This window comes from Dryobates pubescens, chromosome Z, assembly GCF_014839835.1.
Source record: "Dryobates pubescens isolate bDryPub1 chromosome Z, bDryPub1.pri, whole genome shotgun sequence".
Classification (NCBI taxonomy): domain Eukaryota; kingdom Metazoa; phylum Chordata; class Aves; order Piciformes; family Picidae; genus Dryobates; species Dryobates pubescens.
Window position 1 is genome coordinate 92383043 of NC_071657.1, and position 12710 is coordinate 92395752.

Here is a 12710-nt window from a genome sequence, read left to right on the forward strand (position 1 = left end):
ATGACTGGATAACGGAAAGTAATATGCTCAGTTTACTGATGAATTTCTATTTTGCATGAAATCCTCAGGAGTGGAAAGCTGCTGTGTGAAGTCCCACCCAGAGAGTGGTGGTGAATGGTGCCACATGCAGCTGTCAGCCAGTCACTAGTGGTGTCCCCCAGGGATCAATGCTGGGCCCCATCCTGTTCAATATCTTTATTGATGATCTGGATGAGGGGATTGAGTCCATCATCAGTAAATTTGCAGATGACACCAAGTTGGGAGAAGGTGTTGATCTGTTAGAGGGTAGAAGGGCTCTGCAGAGGGACCTTGACAGGCTGGACAGATGGGCAGAGTCCATCATGATGGCATTCAACAAGTCCAAGTGCCAGGTGCTGCACTTTGGCCACGGCAACCCCATGCAGAGCTACAGGCTGGGGTCGGAGTGGCTGGAGAGTGGCCAGGCAGAAAGGGACCTGGGGGTACTGGTTGACAGCCAGCTGAACATAAGCCAGCAGTGTGCCCAGCTGGCCAAGAAGGCCAATGGCATCCTGGCCTGCATCAGAAATAGTGTAGCTAGCAGGAGCAGGGAAGTCATTTTGCCCCTATACTCAGCACTGGTTTGGCCACACCTTGAGTACTGTGTCCAGTTCTGGGCCCCTCAGTTTAAGAGGGACATTGAGACTCTTGAACATGTCCAGAGAAGGGCAATGAGGCTGGTGAGAGGCCTCGAGCACAAGCCCTGCAAGAAGAGGCTGAAAGAGCTGAGATTATTTAGCCTGGAGAAGAGGAGGCTCAGGGGAGACCTTATTGCTGTATACCACTACCTGAAGGGAGGTTGTAGCCAGGAGGGGGTTGGGCTCTTCTCCCAGGCAACCAGCACCAGAACAAGAGGACACAGTCTCAAACTGTGCTAAGGGAGTTTTAGGCTCAAGGTGAGGAGGAGGTTCTTCACAGAGAGAGTTATTAGGCATTGGAATATGCTGCCCAGGGAGGTGGTTGAGTCACCATCCCTGGAGGTGTTGAAGAGGGGACTGGACATGGCACTTGGTGCCATGGTTTAGTGGTAATGTTGTCTTGGGTGATAGGTTGGACATGATGATCTTTGAGGTCTTTTCCATGATTCTATGATTTCATGAACTTTTCACTCTCTATAACTACCTAAGAGGAAGTTGTAGTGAGGTTGGCTTGGGCTCTTCTTCCAGGCAACTTGTGACAGGACAAGAGGGCATGGTATGAAGCTGCACCAGGGCAGGTTTAGGTTAGATATTAGGAAGCACTTCCTCATGGAAAGGCTGATTAGGCACTGGTTCTGACACAAGCAGGCATTGGGATCTCACCCACAACATGACAAGCATTCCAATTGTCTCTGAATGCAAAGAACAAATCCACATATGGAATCTCATCCCATTTCTCATTTCCCTAGCAAAACAACATTAATTGCTATATAATGTTACATTTCAAAGGTACATTTTCAGGCTATTTTTCACCATCTTCCAATTGGTATTGTGGCCATTACTGATTACAAATACTGTTTTAATACATCTTTAGTCAACTTATTCCAGTTGTTTGGATTTTTTTTTTTTTAATACAACCAGAAGGAAATAGGCAGGCTAGCCTCCATTTTCAGATTTCCACAGACCCACACACTCAGGCCATCATTATTTAGGTATGGTTTATAACCACAGATCTTATGCTGGCACCCCATTTTCTTCTTAAGGATTACCTGCTCAGTATCTCCATAAAGAGTGTTGCACCTCTGTGTTGGTTACCACCTCCAGACTGGGGAGGAGTCCTTGATCAATTCATCAGTATGAACCGCAGACAAAGCAGACTGCTTCCCCTGAGTGCAGCAAGATGATCTGGGCAAGGCCTTATGGCTGTCCTACACCTGAGTCTCCAGAAAACTATTGTCTGAAAAAAAGGCATTTTTTCACCTGGTGTGCAAAAACCAATATACACACAGAGACCAGATACTGATTTATTAATATAAACTATGTTTATCCTGTTTTTGCTCAGGGTACAGTAAGCATTATTTACTGGCTTGGAAAGTATAAAGATGTCCCCAGAGTACCCAGTGGCTCAGCCTCAGAAGTTTACTGTTATGCTCTGTTACTTCAAAAATCTAGGTGAATAAGTCATTTAGTAACAATTTTTGTTCCTGCAAGTCTGTTGATATCAGTAGAAAAATCAGTAAATCTTTATTTGCATCCACTTCCTGTACTTTATTAGGAACAAAAGAGACCAAAGATTTGGGGGTTCTTTCGTATCTAAAAAGAAACTTCTTGAAAAATTAAGGAAAATTCTGTCAGCGTTTTACCAGCCAAATCAGGAGACAAACAAAGATAACAAAAATAAGGCTTCTGAATAAACCTCACAACATGTTCCACTCCCTCCTTTTCCCCATGGTGTTTGCAGAACTGGAATTAATGAAGAGCCACCTGATCTGTCCTAGAGCATCCCTGGAGTGTGTCCTCATCTTTTCACTGCCATCTGCTGTGTTAAATAGATCATGTTAAAGCTTGTGATAGACACCATCAAACACTTTTGAACTGCCATCAATAACCAACCCAGAGCAGTTTTCATCTCCTTCTTTATATTGGGTTAGAACTAGGTGATCTTTAAGATTCTTTCCAGCCTAAACCATTCTATGATGCTATGATTATTTCCTAGTTAATTGTAGAACAGCTCAACATTTTTAGCCTTGGATTATTGCTTTTTGTAACTCTTCCTTCAGCACGTCCTTGAAGGCTTTAGGCAAGGTCTGATGAAACAGCCTGGAAAATTTGCAAGTCATTTTAAGTTGAGACATACCCTTAGGAACGGGACTTGAAAAGTTGTTGCACACATATTTGTCAATGGATTATGGAGAAACTTTGGCTGCTAGTTTTCTTTAATAATGAAGTTGAATATCTGGAGAAATACAGCTCTGTAAAACTAATCAGCCCAGGAAAATCCTTGAGGAGCTTTCATCAAATGCACTGGCAAGGACAGCTCTTCTAACACCCAAGGCTGAGGTAATATGGAAGTTTAATATTGACCTATTACAGGGGCTTAAGTTGTGCCAGGGGAGGTTTGGATTGGATATTAGGCACAATTTATTTCCTGAAACAGGGGTCTCCCCTCAGCCTCCTCTTCTTCAGACTGAATAATCCCATTTCACTGAGTTTTTCTTTGTAAGATTTGTTCTCCAGACCTTTTACCAGCTTTGTTGCCCTGCAACATAACAGAAATTGTTATGTCACTGAGTATCTGCAGATGAAAGGCCACTCAGTCTGATGAGACATCTCCAAAAACAATCCCCAAAACCACATCCTGAAAGGAGGCTGGAGCCTGGTGCAGTGGTCTCTTCCCACTAGAATTGGATAATAGGATGAGAGGAAACAGCCTCAAAATCTGCCAGGGCAGCTTTAGGTTGGCTATTAGGAGCAACTTCTTTCCTGAAAGAGTGGTCAAGCATTGGAACAGGCTGTCCAGGGAGGTGGTGAAGTCACAGTCCCTGGAGGTGTGCAAGAAATGTGTGGTGCTCTGGGATATGGTTTACTGGCCATAGTGGTATTAGGCTACAGAATCACAGAACTGTCAGGGTTGGAAGGGACCTCAAGTTCCAACCCCACTGCCATGGGCACGGACACTCTCCATTACATCAGGTTGCCCAGAGCCACATCCAGCCTGGCCTTAAAATCTTCCAAGGATGGAGCTTCCAGCACCTCCATAAGCAACCTGTTACAGGGTCTCATCACTTTCATGGTGAAGAACTGCTTCCTGACATCCAGTCTGAATCTCCCCTCTTCTAGCTTGAATTCATTCCCCTTAGTCCTATCACTACCCAACATCCTAAAAAGTCCCTCATCAGCTTTCTTCTAGGCCCCCTACAGATACTGGAATGCTGAAGGTCTCCTCAGAGACTTTTCTCCAAACTGAACAATCCCAACTCTCTCAGTCTGTCTCCATAGGAGAGGTGCTCCAGCTATCTAATCATCCTCATGGCCCTTCTCTGGACACGCTCCAACATGTCCAGATCCTTTCTGTAATAGGGGCTCCTGAAATGGATGCAGTACTCCAGGTGGCATCTCACCAGAGTGGAGGGGGAGAACCACCTCCCTCACCCTGATGGCCATTCACTTGATGCGGCCTAGGGTATGATTTGCTTTCTGGACTGCAAGTGCACACTGGTGACTCATGCTTCTCATGCACCAGCACCCCCAAGGCATTTTCTTTAGGGCTGCTTTGAAGCCAGTCACTGCCCAGCCTATATTGGTGCTTGGGACTGCCCCAACCCAAGATGCAGGACCTTGCACTTGGTCTTGTTGAAACTCATGAGGTTGTCATGGGCCCACCTGTCCAGCCTGTCAAGGTCCCTCTAAAGTTGGGAGAAGGTATTGATCTGTTAGAGGGTAGAAGGGCTCTGCAGAGGGACCTTGACAGGCTGGACAGATGGGCAGAATCCATCATGATGGCATTCAACAAGTCCAAGTGCCAGGTGCTGCACTTTGGCAGGGAGGTTTTAGGCTCAAGGTGAGGAGGAAGTTCCTCATAGAGTCTGCTGCTAGCCATTGGAATGTGCTGCCTAGGGAGGTGGTTGAGTCACCATCCCTGGAGGCGTTCAAGAGGGGACTGGATGTGGCACTTAGTGCCATGGTTTAGTGGTCATGAAGTCTTGGGTAACAGGTTGGACTTGAGGTCTTTTCCAACCTTATTGATTCTATGATTCTACGATTCAAGCGCAGGACCCAGCACTTGGCCTTGCTGAATTTCAAACAATTGACCTTGGCCCACTGATCCAGCCCATCCAGATCTCTCTGTAGAGCCTTCCCACCCAACTTTGTGTTGTGTGCAGAGTTACTGACGGTGACTTCAATTCCCTCATCCAGATCATCAATGAAGACATTATCCCCAGTACTGAGCCCTGAGGAACAACATTTGTGATCAATCACCAGCTGGGTTAACCTCCATTCACCACCACTCTTTGGACCTGATTATGTAGTTTTTAACCCAGTGAAGCATATGCCTATCCAACACACAAGCAGCCAGTTTCTCCAGGAGGATGCTGTGGTACAGAGAGTCAGAGACTTCATCAACATCAATTCAAGGACAAGGAGCTGCTTGGAAGAGTCAAGCACAGAGCCACAAAAATAATTAAGGGAGTGGAACATTTTCCTTATGAGGAGAAACTGAGGGAGCTAGGGCTTTTGAGCCTGGAAAAGAGACTAAAGGGTGACCTTATCAATGTTTATAAATATGTAAAGGAGGAGTGCCAAGAGGATGGAGTCAGGCTCTTGGAGATGCCCAATGACAGGACAAGGGGCAGTGGGTGGAAGTTGAGGCATACAAAGTTTCATGGAAACAAAGAAAAATTATTTCACTGTGCGGGTGATGGAACACTGGAACAGGCTGCTCAGGGTGGGTTGTGGAGTCTCCCTCTCTGGAGATACTCAAAACCTGTCTGGATGTGTTCCTGTGTGATCTGATAAAGGTGATCCTGCTCTGGCAGGGGAGTTGGACTAGATGATCTCTCAAGGTCCCTTCCAACCCCCAAACATACTGCCCTTCTGTGCCATCGTGTCTATTTTGCAAGGGTGCCTGCGATAGTGGGGTAGCTCCCAACACGACATGCCTGCTGTGCCAGTCAGGAACTTGATGCCATGAACCCCTATCCTCTTAACTGACCACGTTTGGTGAGGGAGAAGACAGGGCACGCTCTCCATCATGTGCCCTGCGGTCCTGTTGAGCCTATACCAGGAAGCATAGGGTGCGACTCCAGACGTTGGTTGCTTTATCGCTGTTCCCGATGTTTCTCCGCCTACTAGCCTCCTTCTGGCTCTCCATCCTTCACCTGGGCACACCTCTCGCAGTGTTCACTGCTGCCATCGGACACTGGCATAAGAGCAGTGCACGCCCTGCAGCACCACACCAGAGTTGTTCAGGAAGTTGCATCGGCCCTGATGGGTGGAAAGTTTAGGAAGGCCACAGCTCCCTGCCGGGCAAGCACCATCGATTCCGGCGGGGCTGCCACGGCTTCAGCGACTGACCCCAATCCAAGCCGCGTCGCAGCCGTGACCTGGCAGACATCCCCCGCCCATTTGCCCGCCCTGGCCGCGGTGCTCGCCGGGGCTGTCTCTCGGAAGTACGGGCTGGGCACCGGTACGGCTGCGCACTTCTGCGCGCTGCCGCTGGGTTCCTTCGTTGCGAGATTTCCCTCTCCGCCGCCATACCCCTTTCCGCTCCGGGTGTGCCCGCTCTGCAGAGCTCTTCCCCTCGACGAGCAACGTGTGCTGCATGTTTTACAAATTCTGTGCCTCAGAAGCTTCCTGCTGAGAAGCTAACAGGCAGCTGCAGCACCCAACAGTTACGGACTTCCCCCTGCAGCATTGTACCATGCAAGTCAGCACTGCACACCGCAGAGCACCCAAACCCCACACCACGCTACTATCACGTCAGACTTTGCAGAGGTTTTCATTCCAACCCATAAAGTAACTGCTGTAACTACTGTCCAGCTGCATCACTGCTCAGCAAGTCCTCAGAACACTGCTGACCTATTTTGACACACATCTAGGGGCTATTTTGAGTAACACCACAATCACAGGAATTACTTCCTCCAACATTTCAGTCTTTTCCCCTGGATCATGAAAAAAACCCCACATTTCAGATGCAGTTCGAGTCCTGAGAATACATGCAGCACAAGCAAGAGGTATTTTTAACAGCTTCACCACCATTTTCAGCTCCCAGGATGAGTTGAAAGCAGAGCAAGTACAAACTATTTGTTACATGTCAAGAGCAAGGAAACTTTTTCTTGAGTAACAGCCCAAGCAGATTCACTCAATTATCCAAGAGGCATAAACTGTAATTAATTTAAAAATGGAAGACAGCACCATCAGGTGCACTGCCACTTTCATGCCTGGCTGAAAGTTCTCCAGTGATTTACAGAAGTTGATCCATTAACTGCTGACTGCTCAATACCAAGAAACCAGTGAGCTGCTTCTCAATCTCCATGATAAAACCCAAGCAGTGAAGAATGAATCAATAAGCAGCACTTGTGCAGGCCTTTCAGTGCCACAGAACAGTGAAGGATGCCTAAATCTGGAAATCACTAAAACTACTTCCTCCCAGACCAGCAGGTAAAGCCATATTCAAGTTACTATCTTAAAGATAAAATTCTCTCAGTGCTAGGGCACAATGAAACTCAAGGAGCAAGGAGGGCAAGTCCATACTACCAATATAGAATACATAGAATAAACCAGGTTGGAAGAGACCTTCAGGATCATCGCATCCAACCCATCAACCAATCCAACACCACCTAAACAACTAACCCACGGCACCAAGCACCCCATCAAGTCTCCTCCTGAAAACCTCCAATGATGGTGACTCCACCACCTCCTCAGGCAGCCCATTCCAATGGGCAATCACTCTTTCTGTATAGAACTTTTTCCTAACATCTAGCCTGAACCTCCCCTGGTGCAGCCTGAGACTGTGTCCTCTTGTTCTGGTACTGGCTGCCTGGGAGAAGAGACCAACATCCGTCTGTCTACAACCTCCCTTCAGGTAGTTGTAGAGAGCAAGAAGGTCACCCGAGTCTCCTCCAGGCTAAGCAACCCCAGCTCCCTCAGCCTCTCCTCGCAGGGGTTATGTTCCAAACCCCTCACCAACTTTGTTGCTCTTCTCTGGACTCGTTCCAGCAAGTCAACCTCCTTCCTAAACTGAGGGGCCCAGAACTGGACACAGTACTTGAGGTGCGGCCTAACCAGTGCAGTGTACAGGGGCAGAATGACCTCCCTGCTCCTGCTGGCCACACTGTTCCTGATGCAGGCCAGGATGCCATTGGCCCTCTTAGCTGCCTGGGCACACTTCTCCTGCAAGTCAGTTCTTTTGAGAAACACATACAAGTCAATTAAAGGATTATTTTTAATCAATCGCTTCAATGCATACCATCAGATTGTGTGGATACATGTATTTTCAGCAATCCTGCATTTCACTGAAATAAAACATGTATAAAAACTATTTTCTGGGTAAGACCATTTATTTTAACAAACAAACAAGTCTTTACGATGAACTGGAGGCTGCAACAGCTGCTCTCTTGGGCTTCGGTGTGGTTCCCTCACGGAATCCATTCCTGCAAGTAGAAATACGGCTGTAAATTTTTGAAAGGATGACTCCCACTCCACACCATTTTCCAACATGTTATAGACCACCAGCTGTTTTTTCAGCTTACCTTTGTAACACACTGAAATCACTACAGAGTTCCTAAGTTAAGACATTTTTATTAAGAAACTTCTTAATGGGTGTTTTGAGTAAGCACTGTGGTTTTTACTCTCTTCTGCTGAAGTGAATTTCAGATCTTCCAACATAAAATCTCAGTATATGAGTGAACACTGCAGGACTGCACCAATTACAGGCACCTTGCTGAAAGTATGCCTTCCTCTATGTTTCTACTGTGCACCTCTGGAAAAGATTTTGTTTTTCTGAAGCACAAGGCAACTTCTTACAGAAGTCCTCCATGCCTCCAATCAGAGATTAAAACAGGCATGGCAAAAGAGTCAGCACAAAGCTTGCTTCTGCAGCGTTCCCACTTCAGCAACACCAAGTGGAAAGCAAGGTAAGAGCTGCACGCTGTAAGGATTTTTCTGGCAAGTGCTGGGGAATGTTGTGTCCACCAAAACAGATGAAAAGACTCCTCAACTACACCAAAGTTTTGGACTTGTCAAGACTCCTACTTTCAAGTATTAAATCCAGTCTGTACTTTTGTAACAAGAGTTGTAAAGTTACTTGGCATTTTAAATCCAGCTTCTTTGTGCATTAATACCAGGAGCTACATGAACTCAGTTTTAGCACATGGAGATCACACAAAATAAATTCTTGATGAGTTTAAAAGTACACACCCTATTAAGACCCCCTCTGCATTCTCCCTCACAACTCAAAGCTTTGTAACAAGTTCTAGAAACTTGAAACTCTGCAGCAGAAGTTACTGCTCGTTACCTCTATCAAAACTCCAAGACTGACTATTGAAGTTACTCCAGCCATTTAACTTTTTCTAGACAAAAGGGGATTTGAATGCCTTTCAAGACTTGTCTCACACTACAATGTCAGTTTGGGTAAAACTGGCAATTTAACTGAATCACAAATAGAGACGATACTATGCAAAGCAGATCTTTTGAAACACTGACATTTTACTGCAATAACCTATACATGCTGCACTACCTAGACTTAACAGATACTACAGCCTGTTGTACGCCCTATGCATTAACGTGCTTTTTATCCTCAAAGAAATACACAGGCAACTATAAAAGACACCATTTGTGTCAGAGGAAAGACCATATGCACTGCATTCAGCATACTGAACAAACCCACGAACTCTGAATGGTACGGTTTTAATTAAAAGGTATTTTAGCAGGATTTCACACAACACTAGCTTGCAATAAAATGTTATACCTGAATCGACGGTAGACCTTTTTCAGGTGCCTCATGCGACCAGTGCCAGTGGTGTTGCGTCTTTTAGCCTTTGCACTCCAGTTGTCTAAAACATACAACTCACTGTTATTCATCTGCACCAAATAACTTAAGTTGCACACTACAGTTGTATTTATTCCATGTACCAGAAAGAAATTATAATATCAGTAAATTTTTATGTAGTGATACTGTACATTAGCTAAACTATAGCTAATTTGTAAAAAAGCTAATAGCTAATTTGTAAAAAAATTTGTAAAAAAGCATTAATTTGTAAAGACGCTCTAAACCCTGCAAGGTGGTACAGCATTCCTCCATGGATGGAAAAAAAACCGAACTATGACTACTGAAAAAAAGTCGAAGGAAAACACGTTTTTAAACTTAAATCAGTTAAAAATGTGTTACTTACACTTTCTCTTACGCTTAGCAGGATAACCACATTTCCCACAGGTAGACTTCTGCAGATGGTAGGCCTTGGACCCACATCGACGGCACAAGGTGTGCGTCTTATTTCGTCGCTTACCAAATGACGATGTACCCTTCGTCTGAAAAGCATTTCAAGACATGGTATGTTTCGATCATCACTAGCACTTTCAATTCACTTGACTAAAAGAGTAAACTCTTCTGAACAAATTAATCCACAAAGTTCAACAAACACCTCGAAGCACACAGAACTCGGAAGCAACAACTGTTTCGCCTAGAAGTAGCCTCCATTTTAAAAAATCATTCGCCATTTCATACCCGCCCTTCTGCGCTAAGAGTCACCGCGCGGTTATTTCCAGTTCCCTTCTCATCTCCCGCAAACTCACCACCGACAAACAGCACAGCGCTTTGCTGCACACCAGGTGCACATGCACCAGCAGCTTTGTGGATCAAGCTCCCTCTTGCTACACTATCCCCACGGCTGTCGCGACCACCGAGTGCGCGGAGGCCGGCCCGCCCAGGCCCGCGGCGCGCAGAAGAAACGCCGACGGAAGACCACCGCGGCGGCCGGGCGGTAGCAAGGCCCCGCTCTCCACCGTGGCTTCCTCGCTCAGCACGCCCCGCGCCCCGACTCGGGCCAGCAACGGCCGCAGACCGCAGAGCAGAACCACCCCGCGTCCCAAGCAAGGTCCATAGCCCCGCTGACCCCCACGCAACGGCGGATGCCGGCGGATACCCCACGCCCATGGCCCAGAACCCACCATCTTCCCCGGCCGCCAGCACCAAAGAGACCAAGCTCCGCCCTGCTTCCGCTAAGGCCCGAAAGCTGTTTCCGGGGTGTGGCGGTGGCGGCAGGACGCGCGGGCGCAGCTGCAGGATTGGCTGTGCGTAGTTGCGAGTTACGCCGTGTGCGGGTCGCTTACGTCATCTCCGGCTGGCTGGGATGGTTTGGCCTGCTGGAGGCCCCAGCGTCCGTCAGCCAGCGCCTTGGCGACCCGGGCTGTGAAAGCTGGGTTTTCCCTGGTGATGCCTCCCAAACCTGGTAACTGATCTGCCACAGGCCTAGGTTGCTCCTGGGAAGAACTGCTGAGAGGTGTGCAAATACGGCTCTGCCTGATAATGTTTAACGCACGTAAGGTGGCATAGGGGCACATCGTTTTTAACTCTACTGCTGCTTTTCTGCCGAGTGCTGGCGCTGCTGTTCAGAGGAGTCTCCAGATCCGCTTCAGGCTGCAGAGTAAAGTCCTCGTCCTACCCATGCGTTCAGTGAAAATGGTTTTCATGAGTGTTTTGGGACAGCGTATCCTTGGATGTGAAAACCATCCCTTCAAAGTGTCTGCCTTTAAAAAACGGCATCCCCCTGCTGCACGCTCTGCAGTTGCCTGTGTCCTGGCTTGCCCTCCCTTCCCCTGCTCCAGCCTGCCGGACACCATGTGCCTGCAGTCCAGGGCATTGCAGTGGCATCATTAATACAAATTCAGTTTTTATTCAGGTGCACTCTTTAAAAATTCTCACATGTCTGCCTACCACATGTTTTCATTAGACCCAAAATCTAAAGCAATTTTGTCTTAGAAGAGTTGGGGAGGGGGAGGGCGGGAGGAGGGGGAATAACATGTACAGACAGAAACTGGAGAAATTTGTGTTTATCTTATCACCAGTTCAACACCTTGTCCTCTGAGCCAAAGTCAGAAGTGAATGATAGACCCAGTTTATGCATCCTTAATTGCAGAGCTATGTAACTTTGTCTAACAGCTGTTGATAAAAGTGTGCATTTATCTGGCAGGCTAGGTCTCACTCTTGTGCTTCTGGTTTGCTGACTAAAACCACAGTTGTTAAAAAATATGTAATATAAAGATTGCAGTCTAGAAAAAAATGTCATCCTGTGGCAGAGTCCCCAGAGCAGTGAAGCTGTGTCTGCTGCATTTTCACTCATGAACAAACCAGTAGTGTATGATTGTCTCAGTATTAATTTATTCTCACTTGTTTCCTGAGTGTGGCCTCTTGCTCAAGTCCTTTGACGCTAATTTATGTGCTGGAAGGCTTTTGATGTCTGCTGAAGTTGCAGGGAGGGGCAAAATAAGCCATTTTGATTTTGGCTGCATTGTTTCCAGACACACAAAGGTGTGTCCTAGGCTGTTCACGCAGCTCATTCATTTTCATTGGCCATTTCTGTCACCAAAGTAACATCTGAGACAGAGGTCTTTACTCAGATTCATTTTACCTCACCCGAAATTCCAGACGTTAAGTCTGTCGGTGGCCCCACTGTGGTTAAATGAAAAAGATAAATGGTTCCAAAGGGCAAATCATCCCTTCTTAAAATGTCTAAAGTAGGCTGTAAAAGTCATCCTTAGATGGAACCCTTCTTCCATTCATTCTATCAGGAGCTTAGACAGCCCCCTTAGGCTAGGTACTTAGATGGCTGAAGTTAGGTAAAACTAATTTTGCCCTGACTTAATAAAAATATTTTTGTAATAATTCTGTCTTCCTTTCCAAAAATTAAATGACAAAACTCAGTACCCTGTGGATGAAATGTCATCCAGACAAAAAAAACCCACCACAATCCAATTGACTCAAACACTATGAATACATCCTACAAGCTGTGCTGGAGTCATATTTCTCCCAGCAGCCTATGTCTTTTAAGTAGTGCCTCCTTTTTCTTTTTTGTTAGATCTCAGCAATCTGGAAGATGCTGTGAAGACATTGGACAGATGCCATGGCAACAGCCTCCAAAGGAAGTATGTTGGTTTGACTACCTGCAAGAATATGCATCTATAAGAATTATTCTTGTACTTTGTGAGACAAAAATAATCTTGCTCATGTACATGTCTTCAGACCTGTTAGGAAAGAAAGACTTTTGGTATCATCAT

General features: G+C 46.4%; 1 protein-coding gene across 1 annotated transcript; it reads right to left on the reverse strand.

Annotated features, from left to right (window-relative positions):
- Nucleotides 1-7977: 7977 nt before the first annotated feature.
- RPL37 (ribosomal protein L37) lies at nucleotides 7978-10705 on the reverse strand. Its single transcript, XM_054178482.1, has 4 exons — nucleotides 10605-10705; nucleotides 9830-9965; nucleotides 9406-9490; nucleotides 7978-8089 (listed from the first exon to the last, which is right to left on the reverse strand). The coding sequence occupies exons 1-4, from the start codon at nucleotides 10605-10607 to the stop codon at nucleotides 8020-8022; spliced, it is 294 nt and encodes a 97-aa protein (XP_054034457.1). The 5' UTR covers nucleotides 10608-10705; the 3' UTR covers nucleotides 7978-8019.
- Nucleotides 10706-12710: the final 2005 nt, after the last annotated feature.

Bases quoted from the DNA above. Each gene is read 5' to 3' on its own strand.
- RPL37 (XM_054178482.1), bottom strand. The intron at 9,491-9,829 runs GTAAGTAACACA...TGTATGTTTTAG, and splicing joins TGCTAAGCGTAAGAGAAAGT to ACAACTGGAGTGCAAAGGCT. The intron at 8,090-9,405 runs GTATAACATTTT...TTCTACTTGCAG, and splicing joins AAGGTCTACCGTCGATTCAG to GAATGGATTCCGTGAGGGAA.